The sequence below is a fragment of the Cynocephalus volans genome, chromosome 8 (assembly GCF_027409185.1).
Source record: "Cynocephalus volans isolate mCynVol1 chromosome 8, mCynVol1.pri, whole genome shotgun sequence".
Lineage (NCBI taxonomy): Eukaryota > Metazoa > Chordata > Mammalia > Dermoptera > Cynocephalidae > Cynocephalus > Cynocephalus volans.
The window spans coordinates 113,078,530-113,095,926 of NC_084467.1; the positions used below are offsets into that span (position 1 = coordinate 113,078,530).

The following is a 17,397-nucleotide window of genomic DNA, read 5'->3' on the forward strand; positions in this document are numbered from 1 at the left end:
TAACTCAAACCAGCATAAGATATAATGTTTATTTCATGGCTGGCATCACAGAAAGTAAGAAAAATCTACAAGAGGACCAAAGGAAAGGAAAAAAAGGAGCTAATATAAATAGGCATGATAGCCTAGAGGGTAAATGCACCAAACCATTACGGCTTAGGGGCAAAGTGGAGACCCCAAAAATGTATTAGTAACATACCCTAACTCCTGGCAGAGCAACTCAAAGAAGTTATTATCAAATTAGGCTTCAGGTTCAACCACAGATAAATATGAACAAAATACGAACTTTAAAACAATGTAGATAAGTTCTAGAAAAAAATTCCATTTTCACTGAAATTGCATTAAGTTTATACATTAATATGCAAGAATACAAGAAGCAGTCTAAAAGATGAATAATGAGAAAGGATTAGTCCTACCTATAAAACACATTAAAACTGCCCTTACTGGCCAGCCACCAAAAATAAAGAATGGTATGGTGCTGGCAAATAAACAGTTACAAAAAATGGAAAATCAGACCAGACCCACACACACAAGGAAATTCAGTGTATCACAAAGAAGTGTCTCAAATCAGAGGGGTAAAGATGGACTTTTTAATAACAGTGTTGGAACAACTGTGTAGCCATTTGGAAAGAGATAAAGTTGGATCCATAACTCATATATACCATAGTAATCAAACATTTATGTTAAAAATGAAACACAAAAAAAGTCCTACAAAAAAACATAAGATCTTTTATAAACTTGATGTGAAGGCCTTTCTAATGATATGTCAAAATCCAGAGCCATAAAAGGAAAGATTTATGAATTAAATTAGGTTAAAAAAAAAGTAAATACTTCTGCATGGCAAAATAACAATAAGCAAGACTAAAGACAAACCGAAAAAAACCTTTGTAACCCATATTTCAAAGGGCTAAAGAAGCTCTCTTAGTTCTTCTATGGAAAAATCTCCATAATACGCTAAGTAGAAAAAAGAAAGATGCAGAAAAATGTGTATAGTATACTATTATTTATATTTTAAAATAGGGGAAGAAAATATAGTGAGGAACATGTATTTGCTTGCATATGCAAAATACGCTTCTGGAAGATATCAAAGACACTGATGTTGGAGTTACTTTTCTGGAAGTTTCTTTGCACCACCTTTGGTTCCAAACAATTTGTTCTTATTTTGGTATGATTCTCTAAGCAAATATAAATCTTAAGAGATATTCAATATATAGTAAACTTTTCTTCATTTTGGTTGAGAAATGGTGATTCTGCTTGTCAGACATCCTAGTTAGATTACAGTGTTATTGAACTGTCTAAAAGGGATTCCAAGATGGATTTGTTCAGATGGGGGAAAGAGGTAATGGATGGTACAATGTTTCACTGTTTTTCTTTTTATCTTTTAAATCTTGAATCATGGGTATATATTAACTAATCAAAATAATATGTTTGGTGATCTAATATCATACCCTTATACATTAAATTTTTTATGTTTTCCATGTTCAGAATATCCCTTGCTATCTTAATCTATCAGTTCCTGAATACAGATAGGAAGTGCAGTGTGAGAGGGATATTTGAAAACCTCTCGAGTTAAGTTCCCTTCCAGATACAAACTTGTATTTTACACTGTTGATCTTCACAAAATGTTAAAACACTAGCAGAAAGACATTTTTTCAAATAACATATTCATTACGACTATATAATAATACCATTCTTGTGCCGATCCACAGGCGATTCTAAGATCAAGGCTTCTCTTCTGTGATACTATGATATATACACATCAGGTTTTATCTACAGCTCCCAGCTTAGAACTCCCATAACCCTTGTTCTTTTGTTATAATGATGGGATGCTTTAGGCTTCAGAAGTAGGCCACAGAAAACAGTCTCTCTCTCTCTCTCTGACCTTCACCTGCCCTCCTTTCACCTAATACTTTTTCTCCCTGAGGCAGAAAATTCTTTGACCTACCTATCTGACCAAAAGTCTTAAGACTCCCATTCCTGAAGGAGTCCCACCCCATACCAGGGAGGAAAGAATGCTACACAAAGGCCAAAAATCTAAACAAACAGGCCTCCCTGGATTTCCCCACCCAGTCTGTTAGTGTTAAATCATACCCTTTTTATCCAATCACATTTCTACATGGTTGTCCATGCTTCAATCATGCCTATGTAATAAAGCTTCCATAAAACCCCAAGGGCAAACGGTTTGGGGAGCTTCTAGATAGCAGAACACGTGAAGGCTCTTGGGGGGTGGTATGTCCAGGGAGAGCATGGAAGCGCTGCACCCGTTCCTCCATACCTTACCCTATGCATCTCTTCATCTGTATCCTTTGTAGTATCCTTTATAATATATGGGTAAATTTAAGTGTTTCCCTGAGTTCTGTGAGACACACAACAAATCAATCAAACCTGAGGAGGGGGGCGTGGGGACCTTGATTCAGTCAGAAGTTCCACAGGCCTGAGCTTGCAACTGACATATGAAGTGGGGGACAGTCTTGGGGACTTGGCCCTTTTCCTGTGTGATGTGACATTTCCAGGTAGATAGTGTCAGGATTGAATTGAATTGGAGGACACCCCACTGTTGTCCTCTGCAGAATTAGTTGCTTGCTTGCGGTAGGGAGAAATCTTAGTCACAGAAGTCTGCCTTCTGTGATGATTGTTGTGGTGTGAGAGAAGAGAAAAAACAGGTCCCCCCGCAAACTCATATTCCAATTAAAACAGGCTGATGGAAGCCACAATGAAAACACACACACACACACACACACACACACACACGTTTTTTTTTTTTTTTTTTGGCAGCTGGCCAGTGCTGGGATCCAAACCCATGACCTTGGGGTTATAAGGCTGTGCTCTAAACAAATGAGCTAACTGGACAGCCCAAGAGTAAACATACATAATCAAAAATCTCCACTCAAAGTAAACTGACTATATAATTAACTCTTATCTACCATAGTAATACTCAGAAAAATGACAACTGAACAAATCTAAAAATTGATATTTGACAATCACAATGTTGAACTAAAAATTCTTAGAAAGCTTCTGAATCGTTCACATAAAAGAGTTTGACATTTTAAAATAAATAACAAATTTCCAAATAATACAAGTATGGAATTTGAGAGAATATGGTGCATAGTACACAAGGATACTTCAAAAAGTACGTGGAAAAATAGAATTAAAACATAATATGAATCTTTCCATGAACTTTTTCAAGTACCCTCATATATACATGATATATAATTAAGCAGAATAATCTTAACCAAAATGAAGAAAACCTGAATATACTGAATGTGTCCTCATGTTTTTTTTTTTTTTTTTGGATGTAAAACAATACCACATTAAAAACACACTAGAACCAAAGTTTTTGCACAAACTTCAAAACAGTAACTCCAAATATGGCATTCCTTTTCCAGTCCCTGGCTAAAGAGTCTAATTCATTAGCCATCTTCTCTACATCAAAACTGCAAATTTCCCATAGGAATTGTTGCAGTCTGATATACTCACAGTGTCTTTCTAGGTTCTCAAGAGATTTTGAGGTATTATGCCCTCTCTGGAGACATTTCTAAACTTCTAATATTTATTAACAGTTATTCCCTAAGAAGGTCTTTTAAGAGAGAGACATAGGAAATGAAGATTCTTTCATATTCTCTTGTTCTTTTACAATCATTAATACTTTTAATACTCAAAATACTACTATCCTTTGTCACTACCTCAACAGGAAATTGCCGTCAGAGCTGCTACTTTTGGAGCACTGGAAATAAACTAGAAGGCAAAAAACTCTTATTTATCTTTACATCTAAAAAAAATACATATATAACATATATATCAGTGTCATACAGTTATAAATATAATGGGTAATTCACACATATTAGGATGGCTATAATTTTTTAAAAAACAGAAAATAACGGTGGCAAGGATGTGGACACATTGGAACCCTTGTGCATTTCTGGTGGCAATACATAATGGTACAGATCCTGTGGAAAACAGTATGGTGATTCCTTGAAAAATTAAACATGCAATTACAATATGACCCAAAAATTCCACTTCGTAGGCTGGCCAGTTAGCACAGTTGGTTCAAGTGTAGCCTTATAACACCAAGGTCAAGGGTTTGGATCTATTTACCAGCCAGCAGCCAAAAAAAAACAGTTCCACTTCTGGATATATAACCAAAAGAAGTGAAAGCAGGGACTTCAACAGATATTTGTATAGCCATGCTCATAGCAGCATTAGTCACAATAGCCAAAAGCTAAAACAATCCAAGTGTCCATCTATCAACAAATGGATGAACAAAATGTAGTATGTACATTCAATGGAATATTATTCATCCTTAAAAAGGAAGGTAATTCTGACACACGCTAAAAAATCGATGAAACTTGAGGACATTATGTTAAGTGAAATAAGCCAGCCACAAAAGGACAAATATTGTATGATTATACTGACATGATAGAAAGAATAATGGTTGCCAGGGGCTGCTGGAAGGGGAATGAGGAGTTAGTATCCGATAGGTATGGAGTTTAAGTTGGGAAAGATAGAAACAGATCTGAAGCTGAATGATGGTGATAGTTGCACAACAATGTCAATGTACTTAATGCCATGAAATCATAAACTTAAAAATAATTCAAATGGTAAATTTTAGGTTATATATATTATACCACAATTTACAAACAAACACATAAAAGAAATTTTGCAGTGTGAGCTATGTCTATGGATCAATTTGGTGCTTTGGAATGATATAAACTTTTTCAAATTACTAAGTGACCATACAGAAAATTGTTAAGTGGATGTTAGCCTATACTATACCAGAATGGATAAGGACAGCAAACCTTATCCTTTGAGGTATCTGACAGCACTTTATCATCATCCTTTGCTCTTGCTTCTTATGCTGCATTCTATCTTCTGGTTTTCCTATTCTTTTATTCCCTTAGCTCTCCACTATCTTCCTGCTACTACACCCAATGTCCACTACTTTAGGTTTACTTATTCTTTAAACTCTACTGGTGAGAAGAACTAAAGAGGTTGCTTGACCCTGTTAAAAATACTGTATGTATACAGATGGCAGAAGAGTGTGTGAGAACCTCAGCAAGAGCCGCAGGCAGCCCCTGCCAACAGACAGGAGCCACAGGCAGCCCCCTATAGCCAACACCACAGCTTCTGCTGCTGCAAGGGTGGCTCAACGCTACAGCAGCAGCCACTGCCACCATGCAGGCAGCCCAACAACCACATGATTGCATTGACACAGGAGGGTCACCAGTGGAGCCTGGGTAATGAGGTGAGCAAGTGCAGACCTGCAACCCAGTGGCCCAACCCACAGGAGGAATTATGCTGCCACACAAGGGGGCACACCAGGGGGTTGTGGGTTCATGTGCAGCCTACACGCCTACCTTGATCCAGGCAGAGACACATGCAGAACCCTCCAAGAGTGCAGAAGCCCAGGATACCTAAATAGAATAGGAAAGAAAATTCCCAATCACCACCCAGGAGGAGCTTCTGCCTGTAGGAAAGAGAAAAGACAAAACCCACCCAGGGTCAACCATTCAAACTGAGGAGCTCCATTATACCCTAGGTCACCCATCAGATCACGGGACGCTAGCCGTGGTGCCAACGAGCCTGTCCAGGTATACCCACCCCAGCCAAAAAGCAACAGGGCACCCAGGTGCTTCGCCCAAGAACTCGAGAGCCATATTATCGACAAACCAAAAGGGCCACTAATGTCAGCAAGGAATCACTTGTGACCCAGTGCCTAAGCCACAGAGGCATTCACATGCAACTCTAACACTGAATATGGCCAAAGTACCCATATGGAGATTGTCCTATTGCATCTATCTGGAACCAATACCAAAACACCCTAGTCAATGGTCAGTATAAAATACATCTACAGGAGGAAGTCTCTCTCTTCAAAGCCCATTCCAGAGTAATAAAAGAAGCAACTGCTCTACCTGATTACCAGACATCAACAGAGAGATACTAGAAATACAAAAAAAAAAAAAAAAGAGAAAATAATATTCCATCACAGGAATATAATTCTCAAGTACCAGGCCCCATATAGCACAAAACCCCTGATTATGACTGAAATGGAATTCCTAGCAAAAATCTTAAGGGAGCTCAATGAGATACAAGACTCAGACAACATGACAAAATGAGAAAAAGTATACAGCATATGAAGGAGGAAATTCACAAGGAGATCAATACCTTAAAAAAGAATGTAGCAGAACTCCTGGAACAAAAGGATTCGTTCAACAAAATAAAAAACACAACCAAGAGCTTAAGCAGCAGGTTAGCACAAGCAGAAGAAAGAATTTCTGATCTTGAAGTTAGTCTTTTTGAAATAACCTAGACAGACAGAAAAAGAAAAAAAAAGCCGTTAGAAAATAAAGAAAATTTAAGAGAGCTAGCAAACAACCTTAAGCACACAAACATCCAAATCATGGGTGCTCCAGAAGGGAAGGAGAAAGGAAAAGGCATTGAAAACCTATTCAGTGAAATAATAGAGGAAAACTTCCCAGGTACAGGGAGAAACATGGACCTTCAAAGATCCCCAAACAGATTTAATCCAAAAAGGTCCTCTCTGAGACACATTATAGTTAAACTGGCAAACTCAAAGACAAAGAGAGAATCTTATAAACAGCAGGAGAAAAGCATCAAGTCACCTGTAAGGGAGGCCTCATCAGACTAACAGCAGACTTTTCAACAGAAGCTCTACAGGCCAGAAGAGAATGGAACAATATATTCAAAATACTAAAAGGAAAAAACTGCCACCCAAGAATATTATTCCCAGCAAGGATATCCTTCAGAAATGAGGAAAAAATCATGTACTTCCCAGACAAACAAAAACTGAGGGACTTCAACACCACACAACCAGCCCTACAAGAAATCATCAAGGGAGTCCTGCATCTGGAATCTGAGAAACAATAATCTCTACCAGGAACACACAAGAAAGAACAAAACCAACTGGTATAACAAAAATGCAGAAAGGGGAACCCTCCTACACTATTGGTGGGACTGTAAATTAGTGCAACCATTATGAAAAACAGTAAGGAGGTTCCTCAAACAACCACAGATAGAACTGCCAATTGATCCAGCAATCTCACTGCTGGGTGTATACCCATAAAGGAATGGAAATCATCATGTCAAAGGGATACCTCCACTCCTATGTATATGGCAGCTCTGTTTACAATAGCCAAGAGTTAGAACCAACCTAAATGTCCATCAACGGATGACTGGATAAGGAAAATGTGGTATATAAACAACATGGAATACTACTCTGCCATAAAAAGGAATGAAATTCTTCCATTTGCCGTAACATGAATGAACTTAAAGAGAATCATGCTAAGTGAAATAAGTCTGGCACAGAAAGAGAAATACCACATGTCCTCATAAGTGAGAGCTAAAAAAAATAAACACATAAATTTAAAAAGGAAAGAAAGATACAACCATCACAATAATTTGCTGAACTTTCAAAAGGAGAGAACAGAACTGAGGCCACCAGAGGTGGGAAAGGGGGAGGGGAGAGGGGTTAGCTAGAAATTGGTAAAGGGCCACAGAAAATAATTACATTGCATAATGCTGAATATACTAATTATCTTGATTTGAGCACCACATATTGCACATAGGTATTGATATTCAAGGCTGTACCCTACAGATATTTACATTCAATTATGTTCAATAAATAAATTTAAAAAATTAAAAAAAAATACTGCATGTAATCTATTCAGTGATGGCCATTGGGGAGTTTATAATATTAAAAATATGGGGCCGAGCCCGTGGCGCACTCGGTAGAGTGCTGCGCTGGGAGCGCGGCGACGCTCCCGCCGCGGGTTTGGATCCTATATAGGAATGACTGGTGCACTCACTGGCTGAGTGCCGGTCACGGAAAAAAAAAAAAACGACAAAAAAAAAAAAAGAAAGAAAAAGAAAAAAATAGATATATTTTAATCCATAAAAACCCTATTTTCAGTAGCTAAGTCACTGAGCAGAAAATGACCCAGTCTAATTTCATAGTAAGCAAAGGCAGTATTTCCCAAATCTTCCAGAACACAAAAATTGGCTGAGGCATTCATTGAAATACTACATTATATCTGTTGGCAGATGACATGATCTTATATGTAGAAAACCCTAGGGGAAAAAAAAAAATCAACAAATTGTTTGAGCTAAAAAATGAATTCAGCAAAGTTGCAGAATACAACATCAACATGCAAAATCAGTTGTGTGATATTCACAATAGCCAGGAGCAACCTGAACACCCATCAACTGATGAAGGGATAAAAAACCTGTGGTATATATATACAATGGAATACTATTCAGCTATAAAAAAAATGGTATCTTATCATGTGCAGCAACATGGACAGAACTCGAAACCATCTTGTTAAGTGAAAGAAGTCAGGCACAGAATGACAAATACTGCATGGTCTCACTCATATGTGGAATCTTTAAAAAAAAAAAAAAAAAAAAAAGGTAGTCCTCATAGAAGAGTAATGGTTACCAGAGGCCAGAAGGGGAGTGGGGTAGGGGTAAAGAGAAGGGGTGAACTAATGGGTACAAAACTATGCCATCTATCCTAAGTAAATCACTGTGCAGTACGTGCATGTATTGAAACAACACACTGTACCCCACAAAAATAAATAAAAATTTTTTAAAAATCAGCTGTATTTCTATACACTTGCAATGAGCACCCTGTTCTTTTTTTTTTTTTTTGGGCAGCTGGCTTGTATGCAGATCTGAGCCCATGACCTTGGTGCTATAAGGCTGCACTCTAACCAAGAAATGAGCAATGTGAAAGGAAAATTTAAAACAATTATATTTGCAATAGTATCAAAAAATAAAATACTTAGGAATAAATTTAACTAAGGAGATGAAAGTCTGCACACTAAAAACTTTAAAGTACCTCTGAAAAAAATTAAAGACAACATAAATAAACAGAAAGACATCCTACATTCATAGATTAGAGGACCTGATATTAAGATGACAAATACTGGCTGGCCGGCTAGCTCAGCTGGTTAGAATGTGGTGTTATAACATCAAAGTTAAGGGTTAGGATCCCTGACCCAGCTAGCTGCAAGAAAAAAAAAAAAAAAAGATGACAATACTACTCAAAGTGATCTATACATCTGGTGCAATCTCTATCAAAATCTCAAAAAAATTTATTGCAGAAATAGAAAAACTTACCCTAAAATTCATATGGATTCTTGAGGAACCCCAAATAGCCAAAACAATCTTGAAAAAAACAAAGATGGAAGACTCACATTTGCTGATTTCAAAACTTACTTCAAAGCTATAATAATCAAAATAGAGTGGTGCTGGCATAAAGACAGACATATAGACCAATGGAACAAGAGGGAGTCCAGAAATAAACTCTCACATACATGGTCAATATTTATTTTTACAAAGGTATCAAAACTATTGAAGGAAAGGTGCCAAGAAAACTGAATATCCACATGCAAAAGGAAAGTTGGATCCTTACCTTACAAAATTTAACTTAAAACAGATCAAAAAACCTAAACATAAGAGCTAAAACCATAACCCTCTTAGAAGAAACCATAGGGAGAAGACTTTTATGACACTAGATTTGGCAGTGATTTCTAGGATATGATACTAAAAGCACAGGCAATAAAAGATAAACTGGACTTCATTCAGTTTTTAACAAAATTGAAAACTTTCTTGCACTGAAAGACACTAAAGAGAATGAAAAGACAACCCACAGAATGAGAGTAAATATTTGCTAGTCTTATATACAAAATGTATAAGGAACTTGGAAAACCCCAACAACAAAAAAAACAACTGAAAAATGGTCAAAAGATCTGAATAGACATTTCTCCAGAGAAGATACACAAATGGAAAATAAAACTACGACAAGATGCTCAACATCATTAGTCATTAGGGGAAATGCAAATCAAAACAATAGTGAGCTATGACTTCACCCCCTTCAGGATGGCTACTATAAGAAGAAAGGGAGGGAAGGAGGAAAGAAGGAAGAAAAATAACATGAGGATTTGGAGAAATTAGAACACTCATGCATTGCTGGTAGGATACAAAATGGCACAGCCACTATGGAAAACAGTTTGGTGGTTCCTCAGATAGCTAAACACAGAATTAGCACAGGATCTAACAATTCCACTCCCTAATACACAACCAAAGAACTGAAAGCAGGACTTCAACAGATAACTGTATGCCAATGTTCACTGCAGTATTATTTCACAGTAGCCAAAAAGTTAAATGAAGCAAACCAAAAGTCCATTAACAGATGAATGGATTTTTTTTAAAGTGGTATATCCATACAATGGAATATTATTCAGCCATAAAGAGGAATGAAGTTCTGGTACATGCTATAACACGAATGAACCTTGAGGGCCTTATGTTAAATGAAATAAGTCAGACAAAAAAAGGACAAATATTGTATGACTACATTTACATGAGGTAGCTAGAACAGGCAAATTCATAGACATTGAAAGTACATTAGACATTATCAGTTGTAGGGTACAGGGGGAATGGGGAGTTACTGCTTAATGGTTAGAGTTTTTGTTTGGGGTAATAAAAAAATATGGAAATAAATAGTGATAATGGTTGTACGACACTGTGAATGTAATTAATGTCACTGAACTGTACACATAAAATGGCAAATCTTATATATATTTTACATCAATTTTTATAAATTGATAATGTAATATACCAAAAAAAAAAATCACTGAATTTAAATGGGTGAATAGTATGGTATATGAATTATATCTCAATAAAGATGTTTAAAAAAAAATCCCATATACTGAATCAGAATCAATGAGGAGGCCCCAGAAATCTACACTTTTCTTAGAAGTGACACTGTGGAATCAAGGAATTACCTGTTTTTAATTTCGACAGATAGAAGCAAACTACTCTCAGAAATTACTATACCAACATACCATCCACTAACAGCGTGTACGAGAGTACTTATTTCCCCCACATTCTTGCCAACACTTAGTGTTATAAAATTTTCTGTTTTCATCGAAATGTAAAATAGAAAAGATAAGAATTAATTAAAAACAAACCAAAGTTAGGATCCTTAAAATCTGTAACTAATATAACTTTAAGTAAAAGACAGTATGAGTTGCATTAAGCGCAGTTACCCTGTAATATTTTTCAAAGGAATGAACTCAGCTTTAAACTTAAGTTGTTAATATGACACTTCCTAAACTATCAAATGAAATTAAAAAAAAAAAAAAGACATATCTAAATTACTCTAAATATAATGGAGTCCATAACTAAACTACTACAAATGTAAGAAATATGTCACATAATTCAAGAAAGTAAAAACTTCACTCATGGAACTGGAGTTTTACTTTTAAAAACTACACAAACAGTTAACGTAATCATTCAGTTCTTAACATGACCGCAAAGAATTTACATATTTTTTCAGAGGGTCTTATTCTTGACCTCTGACTATTGCTGAAAGAAAAATTCTATTAGAAGATAAAAATATATGCTCTATCTTTCTACTAGAAATTTAAGTGCCTAAACAGCACTGACAAAAGACCAACTACTTTTAAAGAACTCGAGTGGTGGGGAAATGTTTTGGTTGTGGCTGGTAGGTTGGTAAAGCCTTGCTTTAAAATAAAACAAAAACAAAACAAACAAACAAACAAAAAAACCAAGCTTTCTTAGACTACCAACACATTTCCTAAGTAAGAGTCCCTCTTTCCCTCCTTAGCCAGTGATGTTTAATCTTTGGAATCATGAACCCTTTTGAAAAGATGGTGACACTATGTAAAACGCATCCAAACACAAAATTCTGCACATGCTATCATATTCTGAGGGCAACCACACACACCCAAACCCTCCAGAGGTCCCAGGCTATGAAGCCCTACCTTAGGTTATAATAAGGAAAAGAGAACATTCACAAAGACCTATTACAAGCAAGACACTTCATGTAAAAATCCTCAAAATAATCATTTAAGATAAGAATTAACAGTCCTACTTTATAAATGAGAAAACCAAGGCCCAATAAGATAAACTAATTTGCCTGCATACAGTTATTAAGCCAGGATTTGAATTTGGCTCTGACTTTATCACCCATACTCTTTCCACTATTTTTGAAGAACTAATTGTTAGTAATAGCCTATGCTCAAGTAACTGTTGGAAAAATACACACTCACCCGTCCACTAGCAGTTTTTAAGTATACAGATACCTTCCCTAAGAAACCAGACTGCACTCTACCACAAACAGGATATATGGTACATAAACTACTTACATATTGAGCATAAAGTACTGGAGGTGAAATCTTTTCTTTTTTGGCAACTGGCCAGTAAGGTGATCCAAACCCTTTACCTTGGTGTTATCAGCACCATGTTCTAACCAAGTGAGCTATCCAGCCAGCCCCCTGAAGGCAAAATCTTTTGAATATAAAATTTCATCATTAGCACTGACTATTTAAAATAACACTATAGAAAGATTAGTAAAGAAAATCCTAGAGCCCTTTACAAATTAGTGGTGCAAAACAAGCTCTAACAAAGTTTCAAGTAAAAAGGTCTAGATGAATATCTTTCTCAATCTTATGAAAATTCCTGAGATCAAGTGGAATGGATATTACCTCATTTCAGAAACGAGGAAAATAAGGCTCAGGATAGGTTAACCAATTTATTTAAGATTTACCCAGTTAATTTTTTTCAATAACTAGTGCAATGACCATTTTTTCCTGATTTATAATCTACGAACTCATTCACAGTTGATTTTTATCAATAAATCATCCCAAGCAATCTTATATGATCTTGTATAGAACAGCAACTATTAAAAATTTCTGGATGCCACTGCAATTTGGAGAAAAAACAGCCTGCAACATTATGTTTTCAGGTAACACGTAAAATGCACAGGAATTTGACAGTAAGGAATTAATAATAAAAATCAACTCATTTCACATATTCAGGAATATTCCAAAATTTTAGCCAAAATGTTAGCCAACTCTTTTTGCCTATCTCCATGGCTTTGTGTTTGCATACTATTTAAATCTATGTGTGGGCACAAATGCTGCCTACAGTCTGAAATTAAACATTGCATAGAGGGACTGAAACTTGTGGTCAACACATGATCCAACACAAATTTAACATCATTATTAGGCAAAGTAAACTGTTAAGAAAAATTAGTCATTATATTTGGATAAATGGCAGGAAGGGAGGAATATTTTTAACATATTAATTTGCTTTATGAGAAACAACAGGAATTAATACTTTATTATAGAATAACCCATTTAACAAAAGCTTTCAATATATGTTAGTGAATCTGATCTTTTCAAACTACCCTGGAAGGTAGGTAGTTTTATCATCTTTCGGCCTCAATTTCTTCTGTTAATTTGTCCATAGTTTTGCTGTTAGTAAATAGGCAGACAAGATTCAAATCTAGGTTTTCCAACTACAAATCCAATATTTGTTCTTCTATGCCATATTAGAAGCAACAATCTGAGTATACCCCTATTTAAAACATGTCATAATTTTACAAATACAAATACATATATGGTTATGTTATTACATCTTTAACAAGCCTCAGGCTATTTTAGGCTCACTAAACAGACTATATGGAAATAACAAAGAAAGATTAAAATCAAACTTCCTGGAATATGTATGTAGATTAGATAAAAATTAGTAGAGAAATCCAAATATCATAGATGACCACATATTGCTCGGAATTCTACTTACCCTTTTTGAAGGACAGTGTTCATTCTTTTCATCTGTCATCTTCCCACTTTTAAGTGCTTTCCTTGGGTGCTTGATAGTTGTTTTTATGGCAGGTCGACATACATAGTTCTCCAAGTTCTTTGGAGGCTTTTTAGTTCTCTTAGCCTGAAGGCCAATTTTTAATTTTAAATTTCCTTCTGAAAAATTTGTTTCTTTCACTGAAAACTGTTGCTGTGCATCAGTCAAACCATCATCTTTCCCTGCTTCAATGTTTCTTTCCCAATTCCGTTTGCGAAGGTCCTCTTCCTCCTTTGTGTTTTTCTCTAGCTCTACTTCTCTCTTGCTGACCAGTGTGCCAGTACTGATGGCAGAAGGACTCTTTCTTGAAAAACCTTCGGAATCAGAACCCAATCCTAACATAGCAGTATTTCTAGGGTCCATCACAAGTGTATGTTATTGCCAAGGAATCTTATGAAATTTTTACAGAACTGTGTTCCATAAAAAACAGGGATCTCCAAAACTTGAAATCAGCATCTTTCTCTGCAGGACAGACCATAACAAAAATTTATCAGAAAAGAGGCAACAAAGGTTAATATGAGAAATGAGTATGGGGGAAGGGGACTAGAAGGTCAATAACTATCAAAAAATCACCGTTAAATCAAAATGTAGTTCAGAATGGATATAAATTCATTTATAATTATAAATACATTTAAATTTCAGAATAAATTATCATTCTACCAATACCATGAACAAGCTAGAGTGATGTAGTACAATTAAAATTTAAGAACCACTGTTAGAATCCAATCAAGGGCTGACCCCGTGGCTCACTCGGGAGAGTGCGGCACTGGGAGCGCAGGAGCGCTCCCGCCGCAGGTTCGGATCCTATATAGGGACGGCCGGTTCGCTCACTGGCTGAGCGCGGTCACAAAAAAGGACAAAAAAAAAAAAAAAGAAAAGAATTCAATCAAGACACTTCTCCAAGTGATGGTTAAGCAAACACAGCCTAAGATAAAAATAACTTCATATATTTTAGAATACCTTAGTTTTAAAGAAATATATTTCCCACATTTTAGGTGAAAAAAATCAGTTTTATGGAAGGTAAAGAATCATCTTTTAGGTTGGTTTCAGTGTTCCAACCTTTTATAAGAGATTGTCGGGATCTTTGGGTATGACTCTCAGGTGGAAATTATTTCCATTGCTAAAATACAATTCAACTCTGAATTCATTCACTCATCCATTCAAAGCATATTTCCGAACACCTACCATGTGCCAAGCATTATGCTACCCCCAGGAAATACAGTATTCAACAAAACAGACACCATTCCTAAACGTATGAGGCTTATACTCTAGTGAGAAAGACAAACATTAAATAATGATACAAATGATTAATAACAATTGTTATAAAAATTTTGAAAATATTTTTACAAGTTTTCCTAATAGCAAATAGTCAGTTGACATTTGTCAATTCCCCAAATACATAAAATATTTTAAAACCAACATGCTAATATATTATACAACAGGTGGTACATATAATCCAAGAATCCACACAGGGTACCTCTCTTCTCATATATAAAGATCCTCAGGTATCCAGATTACCATATAATCAGAAGACTGACTAATGAATATAAGACTTAAACAAAACAATCAACTATTCTTATTCTTATACTAGTCTTTATTTTTCATATGTCTGACTCAAGATCCAGGACAAGTACAGAATGAGAATCTTTCAGATTTTATACTTTTAAATTTTCAAATATTTGCAGAATACATATCAGCTGAGTATCCCTAATCCAAAAATCTGAAATCCAAAATGCTTCAGTGAACACTTTCTTTGAGCATCATGTTGGCATTCAAAAAGTTTCAGACTTTTGGCTGGCTGTTAGCTCAGGTGATTAGAACACAGGATAACACCAAGGTCAAGGGTTTGGATTCCTATAGAGGCCAGCCTCAAAAAAAAAAAAAAAAAAAAAAAAGACTTTCGGATTTCAGAGCATTTCAGATTTTGGATTTTTGCATTAGGGATGATCAACGTGTATTTAGAAAAAGGACAATATCTTATCCTTTGAAAGTTCCATTTATGAAGTAGTGCACTTTAGTTTAAACTATGTGCCTTAAGACTTTTCTTTCCAATAAGATTATAAGATTCTTAAGAACAAAAACCATATAATATAATTGTTCTACAATTCCTACAAGGAGTGTAAGTAAAATACCTAGCCCAACGACTGGCACATAGCAAGGGCTCAATAAAAGTTACCAATAATTTAGTAGTAGTAGTACCAGCAGCATTTTAAGTAGTGACTAAACAAATACTAGCCAATTGACTAAACTCTTTAGTTTGTTCCCACTCTATTCAACCACCCAAACAGGTGAAAGAATAATCTTCCAATCGTTTCACTCTGGTGATTCTTACTGTCTATCACTTCACATATTAACACTTCACAATGACATTCAAGACTTTGAATAATCTGGCTCTATTCTAACTATTCTAACTATTCAAACTTGTTTATATTTACTTCCCAACAAACATCCCTTATGATTAAGTCAATGCACTTTTCTTTACTGTCCCCACTACTGACAATGGCAGTAGAAAAAATCAGAAGAAAACTGCCACAAGTGCTCACCATATATCTGCCCACCTACCTGCATCTGTTCCAATACATTCTGCCTCTCTTCCTATCGTAATATATAAACTACCTCCACTTCTATCCCCTTTGCCTGAGGACTAAATCCTATCCCTGTGGGGTTCTCAAGAGCACTGTTCATGCAACTATTCCTTTTCTCCCTCACATCATCCATTTCTCGCCTTTCCTCCAGATAGTGCCAATCAGCATGAAAACATACATCATCTCTCATCTAAGAAAACTCTTCTTCACCTCACATCCTCCACAAGCTTCCCATTTCTCAGTTCCACCATAAAACAAAACTTCTTGAAAGAGTTGTCTATACTCCCTGTCTTTAAATCCTTGCCTTCTCTTTTTCTCTCTTGAACACACTAATGATACTTTCACTGCCACCTCTCCATAGAAACTGCTGGTCAAGGCCAACAATGAACTCCACATTGCTAAGTACAATGATCAATTCTCAGTCCTCTCATCTTACTTGACCTATCATCAGAATTTGACCAGCTAAACAACCCCTTCACTTCTTCACTTGACTTCCAGGATAGCTCTCTTGATTCTCCTCCCCCAGTGGCTTGTCAACCTGTCTCCTTCTTCCTTTGCTCCATGACCTTTTACATACTGAAGTACCCCAGGACACCTGGACCTCTTCCCTTTTCCATCTACACTAACTTTCTAAATGACTAGATCTTGTCTTCTGGCTTTAAATTCCATTTAACATTGATAATTCACAAATTTCTATCTTTAGAAAGAGATCAGAACTCTTCCTGGAAGTTCAAATTCATGTATCTAAATGCCTTGACACACTGACTGAATATGTAATAAATAGGCTCTTCAAGCTTAACATGTCTAAAATCAATTCATCTTTGCCCACTGCTACAAATTTACTCTTCCCACAGGCTTCCTCATTTCAATAAGTGGCAATTCCAACCAGAAATTGTTAGGCCAAAAATTTCTAATCATCCTTGATTCCTTTCTTTCTCTCATACCCCACATGTTCATTTAGTCAGCAAAGTCTGACAACTTTAGCTTCAAAATATATGCAGAGGGGCCTGGCCGGTTAGCCCATTTGGTTAGACTGTGGTGCTGATAATGCCAAGGTCCAGGCTTTGATCCCTGTACTGGCAAGCCACCAAACCCCCCCCCCCAAAAAAAACTATATATATATATCTCCTAA

The 17,397-nt window shown here is 36.0% G+C and overlaps 1 protein-coding gene across 3 annotated transcripts in view; it reads right to left on the reverse strand.

Annotated features, from left to right (window-relative positions):
* The window catches only part of ASH1L (ASH1 like histone lysine methyltransferase), a 186,468-nt gene that overhangs the window by 144,757 nt on the left and 24,314 nt on the right, over positions 1–17,397 (reverse strand). For 2 of the 3 annotated variants that reach the window (XM_063106540.1, XM_063106539.1), the window contains 2 exons: positions 13,624–14,142; positions 5,352–5,408 (listed from right to left, as the gene is read on the reverse strand). In XM_063106540.1, coding sequence (XP_062962610.1) covers positions 5,352–5,408; positions 13,624–14,043 — 477 coding nt within the window. In that variant the 5' untranslated portion in view covers positions 14,044–14,142. The remainder of the gene's footprint in view (positions 1–5,351; positions 5,409–13,623; positions 14,143–17,397) is intronic. The other variant, XM_063106541.1, reaches the window with a different exon arrangement.